Here is a 16,984-nt window from a genome sequence, read left to right as displayed (position 1 = left end):
GAAGTAGTTACAATAAACCTATTCAGAAACTGCTCAATGAACATGTACACAATAGAAGTAGATGTACACACACTAGGGACTCATATGACAGGGGCTATACACCATAAATACAATCCATGAACACGGATGTTTGGTAAGTACACTGTAGGCTCACAAATGCACAGTGTTTCATATGAGAGGGGCTGATGGGGGATAAATATGCTGTTGCTAAATATCCAGTAGTCAAAATATAAACAGGCTTATTTTGTAGGAGTACATACCACAAATGTGCACACAATAAAAGAGCATACAGAACAGTGGAAAGTGTTCATTAAAATGCTGACAATGACTCTGGGGGTAAGAATGGAAGCCCCATCTTAGAGACGACTCTATGCATAACCTTGGATGAAATATTTCCTTCCTTTCATTGGGTCCCAGGATTCTAAAAATCCATAACCCCTGGGGAGTGAGCAGCCTTCTGCCTTCCTTCCTTCAAAGCTCTAGGTATCAGTACCTAGAACTGGGAGCTCCTTACATCTCGCCCCAAACTGCAGGCTAGCAAAAGAGGTCGCTTGCTATGGCTCACGACGTAAAGACCAAGGAAGATAGAATGTTGGGGCGGGGCTCCCTCCCGGACTGAGGTCATAGAAGGAGGGGGTGTTAGTTTCAGCCTACCGCCCACCAACCCCTGCTCCTCTTCCGGTCTGTCTTCATAACGCGCATGCGCACCACTGGCCTTTAAACGTGCACCGCTGGTCCATCCGGAAAAAGGACCCGGCATGTTAATTACAATTTTGCTCCTCCGCCGCTGAGAAGAACTATTTGACCCCAGGCTGGTAGCTACTTTTGAGTTCCCGCTTCCAAATAGGGAACGCACGCCTGCCGATTCTGCTTGGTCCTCACGGGCTGAAGGCTTCCTAGGGCTCAGCCTCATACCAGCTATACGAGGGTCGGAGGAACACCCCGCGGAGGGATTCGGTTTGTTGTGGTGTGGGAAGGGGGAGGACGCTGACAAACCAAGATGGCGGCGGCAGCGGTGAAGGCCGCGGCGGTTGGGAGGTAACTGTGGTGGTGAAGGCTGCGGAAGTTGGGAGGCAGCAGCAGAGTTTGGAAGGAACGGAGCAGGACTGAGAGGCGGCAGCAGGAGGGCCAGCCTTTGCCTTTCAGAGCGCGGCACTCAACACGCCCCCTTGGCCCCCGGCGGGCGGCGGCTGCCCCGCTTAGGGCCTAGTCTCCGAGCAGTGCCTCGGTTTCATACAGCGGCATCCGCCATGAGTCCTTAAGGGCTGCCCGAGCCCTCCAGTCCTAGGGTCCACCATGGAGCCGGGGTCTGACGACTTCCTCCCGCCGCCGGAGTGCCCGGTGTTCGAACCTAGCTGGGCCGAGTTCCGAGACCCTCTTGGCTACATCGCGAAAATCAGGCCCATCGCCGAGAAGTCCGGCATTTGCAAGATCCGCCCACCCGCGGTAAGGCTCGGAGTCGGTGGTCCCCGGCTGTGTGGTCGGGGATGAGAAACTAGGGTAGCCAGCGGGGGAGTCTTGGGCGCAGGGCAGCCGGAGATGGGGAGAAATGGGATGGCTGGGACCGTTGTGGATGCGGCGCGGGTCGGAGGAAGGATGCTGGGGCCAGGAGTCCTCGTGATGTGAGGCCCCCAAGTGATCTGGGCTCAGAAACCCACACCCACTCCCATCTCGCCTTTCAGAATCACCCGGGTAAGGGTCCAGACAGCGATGCCTAGGCGGCCGGGGAGAGTTCACAGGGAGGCGCACGCACATCTCTGAGTTACCCCGGACCACCCAGGTCAAGGCTGCTCTAAATAAGGCCTTTCTGCCATCTACTGTCATCACTTCTCTTAAGGCAGGCGGTGTGTCGTAGTGGGAAGATCACAGGTCTGAAAGGAGACAGGCCGAAGTTCAAAACCCCACTCCGCAGCTTCCCAGCTGTGTGACCTTGGACAAGTAACACAATCTCCCCAAGTCTGTGAAAGGAGCCTTATGAGTAGTTATTTCAGAAATTCAATTAAACTAGATAGCGTCGATGTGTAGTAGGCACTACATAAGTGGTAATTATTGTGCCTGCAAAGGTGTTTGATGTAGTCATTGGTTTGCTCCTATGTGAGTTGACTCATATTTACTCACACCCTGCCAGGCAAATCCATCTATGATCATATCCCAGCCTGGTAGCCCAGTTGGGAATCAGTCTCATGGGGGATGTTTTATCTGGTTCCCCTGAGGTGGGTTCAGGGAATTGTCTCCTTTTCCTAGTTGACAGCACCATCCGGGCCTTCCCTGCACATCACCCCTCCCCAGACTTGACTTCTATGGAGAGGTTTGGACCAGTCGGCTTGGGGGTGGGGTATGAGTCCTTCTCAGAGGATTTCTACTCTGCTGTGTCCCAGGATGTAGGAGGTCCCAGAGGATAGGGTATTCTTGGACTCCCACACAGAATGGAACTGTGGAAGCCTGCCTCCTTTGGAACACTTGATTCCCAGAGGTCAGCGACAAAGGGCATATCTTTGCTCCCAGGCCTGGCTTCAGGCCAGGAGAAGTCCCCCAAGGGCCGGGCTAGTCTGGCATGGAGGAGAAATGATGATGTGTGTGTTCAGTCACCCCTTGGGATTCTAAGGGCAGGAATTCAGTTTATCTGGACTAGGGTGTTTTTGAGTGGGTGTCTCTGGCCGAAACGGGTTGGGAAGTCGCACTGCCACCTGAGGAGGGCACCACAGGCCTTCTTATTCAACTCGGTGTTTTCTGGTGCTCTGCCACAGATCTAGGCTGGTTTCAAATGGATCCTCTGGGAGGTGTTGGGTAAACGAATTTCTTCCTTGTTGGAGCCTGGCCACAGATCTCTGAGGTATCCTTGGCCATGGTGAGGGAGTGGCCATGAGGAGGGAAAGGTCAGGAAGGCTACCAGAAAGGAGAAGCAGGAGTGTTGGGCAGCCTCAACGAGGCAATGTCTGACGTAGCGGGTAGTTGAGGCCTGAATTTCCATTTTTCTGTCTTGGATTTATCTGGGCAGCCGGGCCTTGTACAGGTGTTGTTACCCTTCCTTGGGGGGAGGGAGGCAGGGGGTGACTAGGAAGGGGGAAAGTGACATGTCCCTAGTGTGTGTGGGGGTGGCATGGGGGGTTGTTCTTTGTTATGCTTCTCTCCTGTACCTCAGTAGTGTGCTTCTCCCCAATTCAGGAGACCTGACTCTGGTTTTGTTCATGTGTTTTTTTGTTTTGGTTTTGGGGGTTTTTCCTTCCTCTAGGGCTGCTCCTAGGCCATCTTTAGGCAGCCAAGCCTTCTGGCTGGAATTTGAAGCACTCGCCCAAGTGGAGCTTGGGCCCAGGGTGGGAACCTGTGTACGGGTGGGCGCTTGGAAGTGGACATTTGCCTGAGGAAGGGTGATTTGGGTTCTGAATTGCTTGACAGGTAACCATTACTTTGGGGGAAGATGGGTTGGAGGAGAGTGTTGGTACCCTGGAGTAGACCCAGGGGAGCTTGAAAGGACATTGCTTACTGCATCCGGGAGCCAACCTTTTCAGCACCATCCCGAGAATCCTGACATACTGGGTGTTTGGCATACGGGAGTGTGGGACTGAAGGCAGAGTGAGGGAGCTCATAGGTCCCAGGAAGAGCCAGTCAGAGAGGTTTGCTGGACCTCCCCCCGCTATCTGTTGCGCCCACAGCTCCTGCTCTAGAATTTCGGTTCTGCCATTTCCTGTCAGTTTGCTTGATGGTGCTTTTTCTTATCTAGAACTCAATTCAGCAGGAAAGAAGGGTGCCTGGAGTGTGGGGTTTGAGCCTGGGTTACCTATGTGGAGGAGAATGCCCTGCTAATGGGAGGCAAGAGGGCATGGGAGTTTATTTGGGCTTGAGCCATAACATTTTAGCCTCTTTTTAATTTTTTAATTTTTTTTTTTATTTTTGCCCCTGCTTTACTGAGCCCCAGGTGTTTGCTACCTGCTTGGAGTTGGGGGAGGGGGGGGCGTATATGCGTGGGTGCAAGTATGAGGCCCCTGGCCCCTTCTCTAAAAGTATGTGTGCAAAAGAGGCCAACAGTCTTTTCTTTTCTTTACTGTCCCTCTCCCGACTTCCATATGTAGGCATGTGTATACGAACAGTGGTAGTCTGGTGGAGTGCAAAGGTCCTTGGACTGGCAGTCAGAAGACGTGGATTCTAGTCTTGCGTCTACCACTAACCCAGCACGTGATTTTGGAGAAATCACAGTTCTTTGCCATTCCTAAAATGAGGGCATTGGTCTAGGCTCCTCTGGGTTCTTTTTATCACCCCAGCAGGAGCCAGGGCTTCGGGGAGGAGAGGACTGTATGGGAGGGCATTGGGGAGAGGGTTCTCCACAGCCACTTTTTGGGCAGGACACAACAAGCTCCAACTTGGCAGGGCAGAGCCTTCCCCACTTTTATTATCTTTCTCTGACTTCCCTTCTCCTCCCACACTCAGCCACCATAGTTGGGTATCCCTGCACTTACACCCTCTCTCACCCCCGGGCTTCCTCCCCTGCCTCTTCCTGCACCAGGCAGGTGTTTGATAGAGGACCCAAGGAACCTTCTAGGTGAGTGATGCACATTCTTGCTCCCTGTTCCTTGCAGTGCCTGTCTTGGGCCCTTTAAACTGAGAAAACAGACATTAAGGCCCAGACCTTTAAATCCTGCCCGAATCAGAGCCGATCTACCCTGCATGTATACTGGGTGGCGACGTCAGCCTTAGATGTCAGATCTTCATGATGGCATCTTTGAAGAACATTTTCATTTGAAAACCACTTTAATTTGCCATTTTGGTCTTGTGAGGAAGCTAGGGCAAGAGTTCATATTCCTGCCTTACAGATGGGAAAACATGTACAGACAAGTAAAATCCTATAGCTGGTAAGTAGTGGAGCTAGAACGTGAACCTAGGTCTTCTGACTCCAAATCCTGTGTGCTTTCCAGTACTTTTGAACTGAGTGGCCTACAACACATGCCTAGGGGGTGAAGGGTTAATGTGGGTATAGGGACAGTTTGGGGTCAACTGGGGCTCCATCTCTCACTTTCTTGAAATCCTAGCACACTATACTGTTGGGAGGGACTGGGAGAAGTTTCCCAGGGCCTGTGCATGGGGCACTGGGTGTGAACTTTAGGGGCTGCTAAGGCCCTGCTGTGACTTCTGTGTGTGGTGTAGTGGGTTGGGTGTTTGCAGGTTAAAAGGTCTGGGAAGGTGCAAATGGGGTGTTGAGCTGCTTTCGGTGCCCTCTGGTCTTGCTGGAATAACCCAACTCCCTTTCCCCTCTGTGCCCGCTCAGGACTGGCAGCCACCCTTTGCTGTAGAAGTGGACAACTTCAGATTTACTCCCCGAATCCAGAGGCTGAATGAACTAGAGGTAAGAAGACTAACAGCCGGTGGGGTGGTGGGGTTGGCAGAAGGGCTACCTGAGCTCTGCCCCACTTCCCTCATACCTTCTCTGGCTAAGATACATTACTGACTAGGTCTTTATTTTCTCTCCTGGGAAGTTGCATGGAGGAAGCTTTAGGGCTTGGAATATAATCAAGAACATGGGCACTGAGCACTTCTGATCTGGTGGCCCAAAGGCTGGGGATATCCCTTTCTCATAAGGGTTTGCTACTTCTGAAGTTCCCCTGCCAATCCCCGACCCTACCTGGCTCAACAAAAGGGAAGTGTGGGGGCTGACTGAGACCCTTTCTTGCTTGGCCAATTCATTCACAGCCCTGTGCTTCCTGCTTTCCTTCCATGGTGCTTGATGAGGCGATGGGTGGGAACAACACAAAAACCTGTCTGTGTGGAGGCTAGAATGGTTACAGATTGGGGCAGTGGGTCAGACAGGTAGTCTTTTCCCTCAGCCTTTTGCTCTGTACAGGAAGTCCAGGCCCTTTGCATGGTAGGTGAGGTTTCCCCTAAGGGCTTCAGACTGTCCAAGGATAAATGAGAATAGTTGTCCTGAAGCCAGTTCCAGGTAAGATCCTGGAGTTTCCCATGGAGGATGGAGGTGAGAAATATGCTACCGCCCCTCCAAAAATAACAGTTGTATATCCACAGGCCTTACTAATGTCCTGGGGGGATATTAGACCCAACTGAATACCCATGACCTAGACCATTGTTTTCTAGACCATGGTTCCTCAACCTTGGCTCTATTGACATTTTGGCCCAGATAACATTTTTTTAAAAATATATTTTTATTGATTTGAGAGAGAGCGATAGATAGAAATATCGATGAGAGAGACACATCGATTGGCTGCCTCCTGCACGCCTCCCTCTGGGGACTGAGCCCGCAACTCGGGCATGTGCCCTGACCAGGAGTCAAACTGTGACCTCCTGGTTCATAGGTTGATGCTCAACCACTGAGCCATGCTGGCCGGGCATCTCTCAGTTCTTTAGGCCATTCTGTCTCTGGCGTGCACTCTCACCCTTAAGCTACCATGGGACAAGTTTCATGGTGCATACAAAAATGTGAGTTGCTCTTTTGGAACCTTCATTCTCTGAACGTGCCTGGAGCTTAGATGAAATTCTGGAGTTTCCAGAGGGCCTCATTGTTCCTCTCGTAAGTCCATCCTTCTGGGGTGAGTGGACTGGGCACTTATTCCCCTTTTGTAATTAGAAAATGGGGATCCAGAGAGTAAAATTGATTTGCTCAAGGCTGTTCAGCAAATCAGTAGCAGGGAAAAAGCTGAAACTTGTTATTTGACATTTAGATCTCTTTTAGTAAATTTGACATTTGTAGCATTGTGTAAGTTTAACATACAGCGTATTGCTTTGATACATTTATATATTGCAATATGATTGCTGATGTAGCGGGGTTTATCACATTACATATTAGAGCAGTGGTTCCCAACCTTTTTTTTGGCCATGCCCCACCTAAGAATCTCTAAAATCCTGATGCCCCCTTCCCCCGTGACATATAATTCTTATTATTCAAAAAGTGAACCCCTGCCGTAACCGGTTTGGCTCAGTGGATAGAGCATCAGCCTGCGGACTGAAGGATCCCAGGTTTGATTCAGGTCAAGGGCATGTACCTTGGTTGCGAGCATATCCCCAGTAGGGGGTGTGCAGGAGGCAGCTGAATCAATGTTTCTCTCTCGTCGATGTTTCTAACTCTCTATCCCTCTCCCTTCCTCTCTGTAAAAAATCAATAAAATATATATTTTTTTAAAAAGTGAACTCCTGCCCTCGCCAGTTTGGCTCAGTGGATAGAGCGTTGGCCTGCAGACCAAAGGGTCCCGGGTTTGATTCCGGTCAAGGGCACATAACTTGCTTGCAGGCCCCTTCCTGGCCCAAGCCCTTGTTGGGGTGCGTGCAGGAAGCAACCAATTGATGTGCTTCTCTCATATTGATGTTTCTCTCTGTCTTTCCCTCTCTCTTCCACTCTCCCTAAAGTATCCTCAAGTGAGGATTAACAACAACAACAACAAACTCCTATTCACGTGGAGGAATCCTAAAAGGCCATTAACTTGGTCTAAACAAGCTTCCAAAGAACATGGCATCCATGAAAGAGGAAAAATAAAAGAACGAAAGCATAGTTGAAGTACTGAGGAAGAAATCACTAAGAAATTGTTAAAAAAAAATAATAATAATATGAAGTGATATGAAAAAATAGCAAAGTTTCGGAACATAATAGGGAACTGAAATGCATAAATATGTCATAATATATATTTATATACTGTATATGAGGCCCCTAGAACCATAAGAAATGCAAAAAAAAAAAATCACCATTAACTCTTTCTCGAATTGCCCCCCTTAAAAATCAAATTGCCCCCCCTCTGGGGCGTGTGCTTTATCATCATACTGACATTTCGATCTCTTGGTACCTGCTGTGTGACTTGAGGACACGGGTTCTCTGTAGAAGAGATGATGCTACTCATCCAGCCCGGTCAAGGACACTGAGAAAGAGTATGTAAAGCTTTGGCTGTTGTGACCCGACCCTCTCCGTTTTGAGACCTGGGGCTTAGCCTACTGACTAGAAGGTGGCAGAGATGAGCGAGTGGTGGGCTCACCACTGCTTAGAGTTTGAGATCCACTGGGCCCTAGGTAGTGGGCTGCTCTGTACCCTCCCTCCCCTAAGGTTAGATCAGAAGACAGGAGTCAAGTGAAGGGTCAGCCTCTTTGAGCCATTTCTTTTCCAGGCCCAGACGAGAGTGAAACTGAACTACTTGGACCAGATTGCCAAATTCTGGGAAATCCAGGGCTCCTCCTTGAAGATTCCCAATGTGGAACGGCGGATCTTGGACCTCTACAGCCTCAGCAAAGTAAGAGCAGGTTTTTCTCAGACCCCCTCCTCACCCCATACCTTAATATCCTTGGTATTCTGGGGGCTCCTTTCGTTTGGATATTGGATCTCTAGGCTGCAATGGAAGGGGCACAGCCTGGTAACACATACGCTATCAGCAGAACTTCTGGGCACCTCTTGCTGCAATTTGAGTCTTCGTGGTGGCGGTAGGAGGAGGGGTAGCCCCCAACGCAGTGAGGGGCGGGAGTTGTCCTCCTCGCCCTTCCTGCAGGCCTGCTCCCTCATGTACATACACACAGCACCTCCACGTCCCTTCCTGCTTGTCCCTGCAGATCGTGGTGGAGGAAGGTGGCTATGAAGCCATCTGCAAGGACCGTCGGTGGGCCCGGGTGGCCCAGCGCCTCAACTACCCACCAGGCAAAAACATTGGCTCCCTGCTACGCTCCCACTATGAACGCATCGTTTACCCCTATGAGATGTACCAGTCTGGAGCCAACCTGGTGGTAAGGATGCCAGGCCGGGGTGGAAGGAGGCTTCCCCCTCAGACACAGATTTTCACACTTGCTCTTAATGAAACTGGTTCAGTGGACTAGAGACCTGGAAGCTAAACTCCACTCTTTTCCAGTGGTGCCGTTTCCCCCACACTGCCCAGGGCCAAGGTCCTGGAGTTATCCGCATGGCCAGCCTGCTATCTGTTATGTGACAAGGTTTTAACAGATAAAAGAATTCAGAGGAGGGAGAGATCTTTTGGGCTGGAGAGGTCTGGGAAAAGATGGAATCTGATTTCATTGGGGAGATGGTTGCGGGGAGGTGGCTAGAAGGAAGAATAGCATAAGCAAAGAATGAGAAGAATTCCCAGAGGGTATGCCGGCGCCAGTGGTAAACACCAGTGGAGCAGGACCTAACATGCGGGTTAGGGAGGTGCAACCACAGCTTCGGTTGCCACTGGGTAAGGGTAGAGGAAGTCCTTGCTGTTGGGGGCTGGGACCCCATGCCCTGACCTCTACTCCTTACTTCTCACCAGCAGTGCAACACACGTCCATTTGATAATGAGGAGAAGGACAAGGAATACAAACCCCACAGCATTCCCCTGCGACAGTCTGTGCAGCCTTCCAAGTTCAACAGCTATGGCCGACGGGCCAAGAGACTGCAGCCTGATGTGAGTACTTCCCTTCTGGTTATGGCTTTGGAGCGGAGAGAGTCCTCTCCTTCCCTCTGGCCACGCCTCTGTTCCACTGTCCCTTTTCTCAGTTCTCCAGTTCTGAGCAGTAGTGTGTCTCTCTTTGAATTCACTCTTGCTCTTCCTCCCCTCTCCACTGAGCTTCTGAGTTGGGTCTTGATCTATTCATAAAGTATCTTTTCTGTTTCTGCCCTTCTTCGTTCTTTTCCTGAGTCACTCCACTCATAGGGGCAGAGCTTCTTTCTCCTTATATCTGTATCCCAGCTTCAGGCTGAAGCTTATATGCCAGGTGTTCTTCTAGGCACTGGAAATACAACAAAGAACAAGAGAGTCACTGTCCCTGGACTCACCAAGGCACATACTTTAGAATCATATTAGTCACTGCCATTTATTGGTAGTGGCAGACACTTTTAGATTTCTTTATTTATGTAATCCCCAAACCTTGTAACTTTAAGGTAGGAGTTAACATTCTCAATTTTAGAGGTGGAAAAATTGGAATCCTGTGTTAATTCATTTCCAAGAGAGGGCTGAAGAGAGAGCTCACTTAATCCCTTTCTCCGAAAAGCAGCTCTGAATTCTTGCCCCAGCCCGTCCATGCTTCAGCCCCTGGCATAAGCTCAGATGATGTATCCTCTAAGCCAGCGGTTGCCAACTTTTCAGACTTTGTGGACCACCAGTGGTCCGCAGACCACTGGTTGGCGACCACTGCTCTAAGCTATTGTTCTGTTAGGATGGGGCAGTCTTGATTCATTTCCTTCCTTCTTCCAGCCGGAACCCACAGAAGAAGACATTGAAAAGAACCCGGAGCTGAAGAAGCTGCAGATCTATGGGGCAGGCCCCAAGATGATGGGCCTAGGCCTCATGGCCAAGGACAAGACTCTGCGGAAGAAAGGTGAGGCCTGAAAGGGGCAGTGTGAAGGATGGCCTCCCCTGGGAGAGAAGGCAGGGCCTGATTGCTCACACCTGTTCTTTAGAGCTGCTCTGCTCTCTCCCAGATAAGGAAGGGCCTGAGTGTCCTCCGACTGTAGTGATAAAGGAGGAGTCAGGCGGGGATATGAAGGTGGAGCCGGCCTCACCCAAGACCTACCTGGAGAGCAAGGAGGAGCTGAGTCACAGCCCAGAGCCCTGCACCAAAATGACTATGAGGCTGCGGAGGAACCACAGCAATGCCCAGTTTGTAAGGACCCAGCCCTGACTTCCTAATGCTTTGCTTCTTGTCCCTTCAACAAGCATTTCCCCAACATGGCACTGGACTGGGTTGCACTGAGCAGAAAAGTGGGTATGGTGGGCCCTGCCTTCAGGTTGCTCACTTAATTGGGGAAACAAGGCCAACTCACATGGAACAAAGAACCAGAAAAGGTGATCAAATACTGTCAACATGAAGTGCAGAAAGGGTCCAGAGAAGGCTGTCCCCTCTCCATTATTCCAAGATAAAGGCTAAGCTCATTACCATGCGTGATCCAGTCCCTGCTGACGTCTAGCCTTGTTCCCCAACACTGCTCCCTCACTCTGTTATAGACACACCAAACTTGTAGGCATGTTCGGTTTTTTCCCTGACACACCATGCTCTCTCCTTTCCCATCCATTGCACATGCCAGTTCTTCCGCCTGGAAAAGTTTCCCCTTGCACTCTGCCCGTTGCAGTTGGCTTTCAAGTTTCAATTTCAGCTGTTACCTCTGCGGTGGAGTGCCTCCTTATCTCTAGCTGATTTGAGTACTTCCTTATCTAGGCTCCCACAGTACCCTCTATGGGCCACTCTTGGCAGTTTCTGCACTGCCCTTGAATTTTTTATTTTTGTTGGGTTTTTGTATTTTTTTATTTTTTTTTTGCCCTTAAGTTTTTATGAACCTGTATCTCTGGGTTACTGTATGCCTCTAGAGGGCAGATGCCATGTCATATTCATCACTGACCTGCAGAATCTGTCTTACTGGAGAACACACAAGTGTTGATTGAATGAAAAAAGCGGGGGAGGGTTAGGATTGAATGAGAAAGACTCTGCTTTGCTTTCACTACTCGACCAGTGTATTTGGGGAGGTGGTGCATGCATACAGTTAAACTCCAGACTGCGTATGACTAGCCTGTATAGGGCCATGAATGATCCAGCTAGCGAGCACTGCAGCTTGCTTTTTTGTTGTTGTTGATCCTCACCTGAGGATATTTTTCTATTGATTTTTAGCAAGAGTGGAGGGGGAGAGGGGGGAAGAAACATCGATGTGAGAGAGACACATCAATTGGTTGCCTTCTGCACGTGCACCCTCCCACCCCCCCCACCCCCACCCCCAATCCCCATTGAGCCTGCAGCTGATTCCCCTTGACCAGAATCAAACCTAGGACCCTTCAGTCCACGGGCCAATGTTCTATCCATTGAGCCAAACCAACTAGGGTGCAGTGCAGCTTTCTGATGGAGACTGCTGGACCTGGGTCCCTCTGGAGGAGTCTGCTGTGTAAAGGCTGGACAGGGCTTAGGTGGATGAACTACTGCCTCCCTCCCCTGGCAGATTGAGTCGTATGTATGTCGGATGTGTTCCCGAGGGGATGAGGACGACAAACTCCTGCTATGTGACGGCTGTGATGACAACTACCACATCTTTTGCCTGCTGCCTCCTCTGCCTGAGATTCCCAAGGGTGTCTGGCGGTGCCCAAAGTGTGTCATGGCGGTAAGGCCTTCCCAGCCACAGTCCATGTCTGCCTCATAGGCTATCTTTGCCTTCCTTCATCTGGCTTTATTGTGAGCAGCATCCTAGCTCAGCCACAGGCTTCTGATTTGGGTCCCTGGAGTGGGGGCTAGGCTGGGCAGAGCTTTGGAAAAAAGAGGAGGTGGAGACAGCCTTCGTCTGTGTCTTCTGGGAGCTCCCAGACCTCGTGGGGAGAGTCCTGATTAGACAGATTGTATGTAATGGCGTGTAATCAAATGCTAAATTGTGTGTTAGAAACTCGGAGGTGTAGAAATTCTAAAGAGAGGAAAATGACTAAGGGTAGATGTCAGGATTGACATTTGGAAGACAGGAATATGAAGCAAAAATTGTTCTTTTGATTTCCAAGTATTTTATTCTTTGTTTTTTTTTAGAAAGCTTAGAATATAGACAAATTACCTCTCATTTCATCACCTAGACACAACCATTGTTAATAGGCTGGTCTATTCTTGTCTTTTTGTTGTTGCATTGGGGAATCTTACTGTATATTTTCATTTGTTACTTTTAATCATTTTTCTGTATTAAATTTATTCATGGGTATGATTTGTTTTTCTTATAGGGGGTCCATCATATGGGTATAATACTTGTTTTCCTTCTGTTGTGATATTAAAATCAGTTTGCAGTGATGTAGACTTTCAGTAGAAAAGGCGGGCAGGAGTTCTAGACTGGGGAGCGGAGGAAATGCCAAAGCAACGGTGTATGGGGAGAAGTTACCTAGTGCAAGAGGGGCAGTAAGGAGAGCGGCTGAAGCAGCTGTGAGGGCTCAGCAGCCTAAAAAGTCCGCCAGGTCTGTTCCACGAGCTTCCTACCTTCATCCAAATTCTCTGCTCATCTCCATTTCTCTCTGGCTTTCTGGAGAGCAGATACTGATAGTCTCTCTAGCCTTATCGCAGGGACTCAGCTGAGGTCGCAGAGACCAGGTGTGCAAGTGCACACACACGCACACACCCAGATGATGGAGGAGACCCTGGCAGTGCAAATGAATGGGCCTTGGTAGTGGTGGAGATCCCTTTGGGGAGGAGTTTGGATACCAACAGTATCCCAGACGGCCAAGATTCTCAGCTCTGCTTGGCTCTGTCAGTGGTTGTGGACCAGATTGACATTTACTTCGCAGACACGAGACGAGTGTGTGTCTGATTCTGGGATACACACACCTCTCATCTAAAATCAGGACTGTAGGTACAAAGTGAGGTCGACCGGCATCCAATCTTTTGAGAAAATTTAAAGAACAGGAACAGTGTAGGTTTTGGCACTGTGAAAGCTAGTGCCTTTGTCTCCCATCCTCCAAGCTACTAGAATATTCACTGCTCATTTCCCAGGCCTTTAGTTCCAATCTGGGCATAAAAAAAGCTTTCCTAAACATGCTGTATAAACCCGTATTTTATTTATTTATTTTAAAAATATTTGTATTGATTTCAGAGAGGAAGGGAGAGGAAGAGACAAACACCAATGATGAGAGAGAACCATTGATCGGCTGCCTCCCACATGCCCCCCACTGGGGATCGAGCCTGCAACCCTGGCATATGCCCTGACTGGGAATTGAACCATGACCTCCTGGTTCTTAGGTCAATGCTCAACCACTGAGCTACGCGGGCCAGGCTACATCCATATTTTAGCTCAAGAGAAAAAAATGGTGGCAGAAGAGCATCGGATAGCATATTGAAGTCAGAGCCCATGGTTTAGATAGTAAAGTCCTCAAGCAAGAGAGGAGCAAAAGCATGGATGGCAATGAGCAGGTGAGGAATGAAGACTCGTTGAGCTAAGGTGCTAGGAGGAAAGGCGGAGCTATTAAATGAAGCTGCCTCGGAGCCCGAAGTGCAGATCTAGGCCTATTTTCCCTCCCTGCCTGTACCCATATTCCAACTCCGATTTGGAGACTTCTCCACCACTTTGCCCCTCCCTTGTGACATGTTCTCCTTTGGGTTTCAGGAGTGTAAGCGTCCCCCCGAAGCCTTTGGCTTTGAGCAGGCTACCCGGGAATACACTCTGCAGAGCTTTGGAGAGATGGCTGACTCCTTTAAAGCCGATTACTTCAACATGCCCGTGCACGTAGGTGATGGAGGACTGGGGTAGTGTCAGGGCTAGGGTCATGGGTTGCTGGTGTGTGACGGTCTTAACTCTCCCGGGTCAGTGGGGCTAGGATGTGACGGGCCCCAGTCATTCGCTACCCCTGTCCCCCAGATGGTACCCACAGAACTTGTGGAGAAGGAGTTCTGGCGGCTGGTGAACAGCATTGAGGAAGATGTGACGGTTGAGTATGGGGCTGACATCCATTCCAAAGAATTTGGCAGCGGTTTCCCTGTCAGCGACAATAAGCGTCACCTAACCCCTGAGGAGGAGGTGAGTGGATGACTCATGGTTATATGTTAGCTCTGTGAGCTTAGGCAAGTCTTTTAGATTCAGTGGCTCTGTGGGATTTACATGAGACGAGATGTGTGGAAAGATCATAGCCTGGTAACTGGGATGGCATCTCCAGTCATGAGATTGACTAATTCCTTGTCTATAGAATGGGAATAGTATCTACATTACAAATCTGTTATAAGAATTAAATGAGAAGATGTATGAAATGGGTGCCTGACTTGTTCATAAAAAGCTTAGGGAGTAAGATTGTACATGCAGAAAATAATGAGGGCCCAGACCCTGCATCAAGGGAAGGGTGCGTTTTGGTTCAGAGCAGGAGCTTCTAACTTGCAGGAGAATACCTATACTATTTCTTAGATGTTTCAAAAAGGTCTATGACCTCAAAATTAACATTCCCTGGGCTAAAGATCTCAGTTCCTTATCATAACCCTCATCCCCTTCCCACAAATACTTGACCTGATAGGAGTATGCTACCAGTGGCTGGAACCTGAATGTGATGCCAGTGTTGGAGCAGTCCGTACTGTGCCACATCAATGCAGACATCTCCGGCATGAAGGTGCCCTGGCTCTATGTAGGCATGGTCTTCTCAGCCTTTTGCTGGCACATTGAGGATCACTGGAGTTACTCCATTAACTACCTCCACTGGTGAGTGGGGACCCAGGGACCTGGGAAAGCAGGCTGGACGCCCTCAGGACCATGGATGTGACCACTCTATATCCCCTTTCCAATTGGACAGGGGTGAACCGAAGACTTGGTATGGGGTACCCTCGCTCGCAGCAGAACATTTAGAGGAGGTGATGAAGAAGCTGACACCTGAGCTCTTTGATAGCCAGCCTGACCTCCTCCACCAACTTGTCACCCTCATGAATCCCAATACCCTCATGTCCCATGGCGTGCCGGTGAGTGTCCAGGAAGCAGGGACAAGGAGTATGAATGATTTAGCAACGTCCTTTGTAATGGTTGTGGTCATTGTCTGGAATCTACCCCTCCCCCTTTCTCATTCCTGTTGTATCTTCATTGGGCTATCGGTTTGACGGCTCTAACAGAGACCCAAAATAACGGTTAGATATACAATGTGATGGTGAGCCTTCTGGGCCACGTGTTTGAGGGCAACACCTTAGGGATGGCTTCTTATCACATCTGCATTCCAGCCAGTGCAAGAGGGAAATGGGAGAAGGACAGAGCAAGATGGTTCTCTTTACTTTTAAGGGCAGACATCATTTCTATTCATTTCCTGTTAGTCACAACTTAGTCACATGGCCACATTGAGCTGCAGGGAAAACTGGGAAATGTGATTTTTGTTCTGGATGGTTCCGTACCAGCTACAAATTGGAGGTCATGTTACTATGAAAGAAGGTGAGAGATTATCAGGGGACAACTAGCAGTTCTCTGCCATACTTTCCATACTATAACCCTTGGAGCAGTGTTAGGTCTTTTTACTTAATTAACAGGTGTGAGGTTCAGTGGTGGCAATTACTTTGCGATATATAAGTCTATCAAATCAATATGTTGTACACCTTAAACTTACACAATGTTTTATATATCTCAATAAAGCTGGGGTGTAAGGTAACCTTTTAAAAAAAGTGCTAATATCTTTCAACATTTAAAAAAAAAACGTTGAACCCAGAGCCCTGGCTTATCCTATCCTCCTGTGGGCCTCTATCAAACGCTTTGCTAGGTATAAGCCTGGCTTACCTATAAGAGACTTTATATTCCTGGGAATTTCCAGCATTAATTAGCATCAGTTAGTCTCCTGGTGTGGATCTTAAAACAGCCTGATGAATAGTCCTGTAGGGACAGGGATTAGTGCATTCACCACCTTTGCTTTGAGTTTTATTCTATACTCCTCCCTTCTCCCTTCTATTCCCCACCCTTACCTGCCTTGCCACTTAGTCTAACGCATGGGGTATGGTAGGCAGGCAGTACGTATTGAATCAATGTCTCCTTGAGATCCCTGGACATTAGTACAGTAGGGCTTTGGACTGGGTCAGTGGTTTTCACCCAAATTTCTTCTTGCCTTCACCTTGTTTTGATATACTGCATACCCTTTGAGTAATATTTTTTATTTTATGTTGTAGTGATCTTTAACCAAGGATTGAGATATCTAGGGATTAGAGGAAGCATCTACAACAGTTCAGGCAACCTTCTTCTACTTAGAGGTGGAGTATCCTTTTCTGTCTCCACCTCACCCCATTTAAGAATTACTGGAGTTGAGATGTCCAGTTGATCAAAGGGCCTTCCAGTTCTCTTCACAACTAGACATTGGGTCTGACCTTTCCTCAAACCTTGCCTACAATGTCAAGGAAAATTATAAAAGTAGAGGTGGATTCTCTTAAGGATTCAGACAGCTAAGATACATATATAGCCCTGGCCGGTGTTGGTCAGTGGATTGTGCATCGTCCCTTGCACCAAAAGGTTGCTGGTTTGATTCCTGGTCAGAGCACATGCCCGCGTGTGGACTCAATCCTGATAGGGTGCACGAGGTAGCCATTTGATGTTGTGTTCTTATACCGATGTTTCTCTCTTTCCCCTCTCTAAAAAAAAAAAATCAAT

General features: G+C 49.0%; 1 protein-coding gene across 12 annotated transcripts in view; it reads left to right on the top strand.

Annotated features, from left to right (window-relative positions):
• Window positions 1-774: 774 nt before the first annotated feature.
• Window positions 775-16,984, top strand: part of KDM5C (lysine demethylase 5C) — a 32,222-nt gene continuing 16,012 nt past the window's right edge. For 4 of the 12 annotated variants that reach the window (XM_059679146.1, XM_059679154.1, XM_059679153.1 and 1 more), the window contains exons 1-12: window positions 776-1,446; window positions 5,261-5,338; window positions 8,094-8,216; window positions 8,530-8,700; window positions 9,222-9,356; window positions 10,146-10,269; window positions 10,352-10,554; window positions 11,876-12,034; window positions 14,000-14,119; window positions 14,252-14,410; window positions 14,895-15,076; window positions 15,168-15,330. In XM_059679146.1, coding sequence (XP_059535129.1) covers window positions 1,297-1,446; window positions 5,261-5,338; window positions 8,094-8,216; window positions 8,530-8,700; window positions 9,222-9,356; window positions 10,146-10,269; window positions 10,352-10,554; window positions 11,876-12,034; window positions 14,000-14,119; window positions 14,252-14,410; window positions 14,895-15,076; window positions 15,168-15,330 — 1,767 coding nt within the window. In that variant the 5' untranslated portion in view covers window positions 776-1,296. Of the gene's footprint in view, window positions 1,447-5,260; window positions 5,339-8,093; window positions 8,217-8,529; window positions 8,701-9,221; window positions 9,357-10,145; window positions 10,270-10,351; window positions 10,555-11,875; window positions 12,035-13,999; window positions 14,120-14,251; window positions 14,411-14,894; window positions 15,077-15,167; window positions 15,331-16,984 lie in introns of all 12 variants that reach the window. The other 8 variants (XM_059679152.1, XM_059679151.1, XM_059679150.1 and 5 more) reach the window with 6 other exon arrangements.

Source organism: Myotis daubentonii, chromosome X (genome assembly GCF_963259705.1).
Source record: "Myotis daubentonii chromosome X, mMyoDau2.1, whole genome shotgun sequence".
Lineage (NCBI taxonomy): Eukaryota > Metazoa > Chordata > Mammalia > Chiroptera > Vespertilionidae > Myotis > Myotis daubentonii.
Note: the sequence above shows the minus strand (reverse complement) of the source record. Positions and strands in the feature narration are given on the sequence as shown.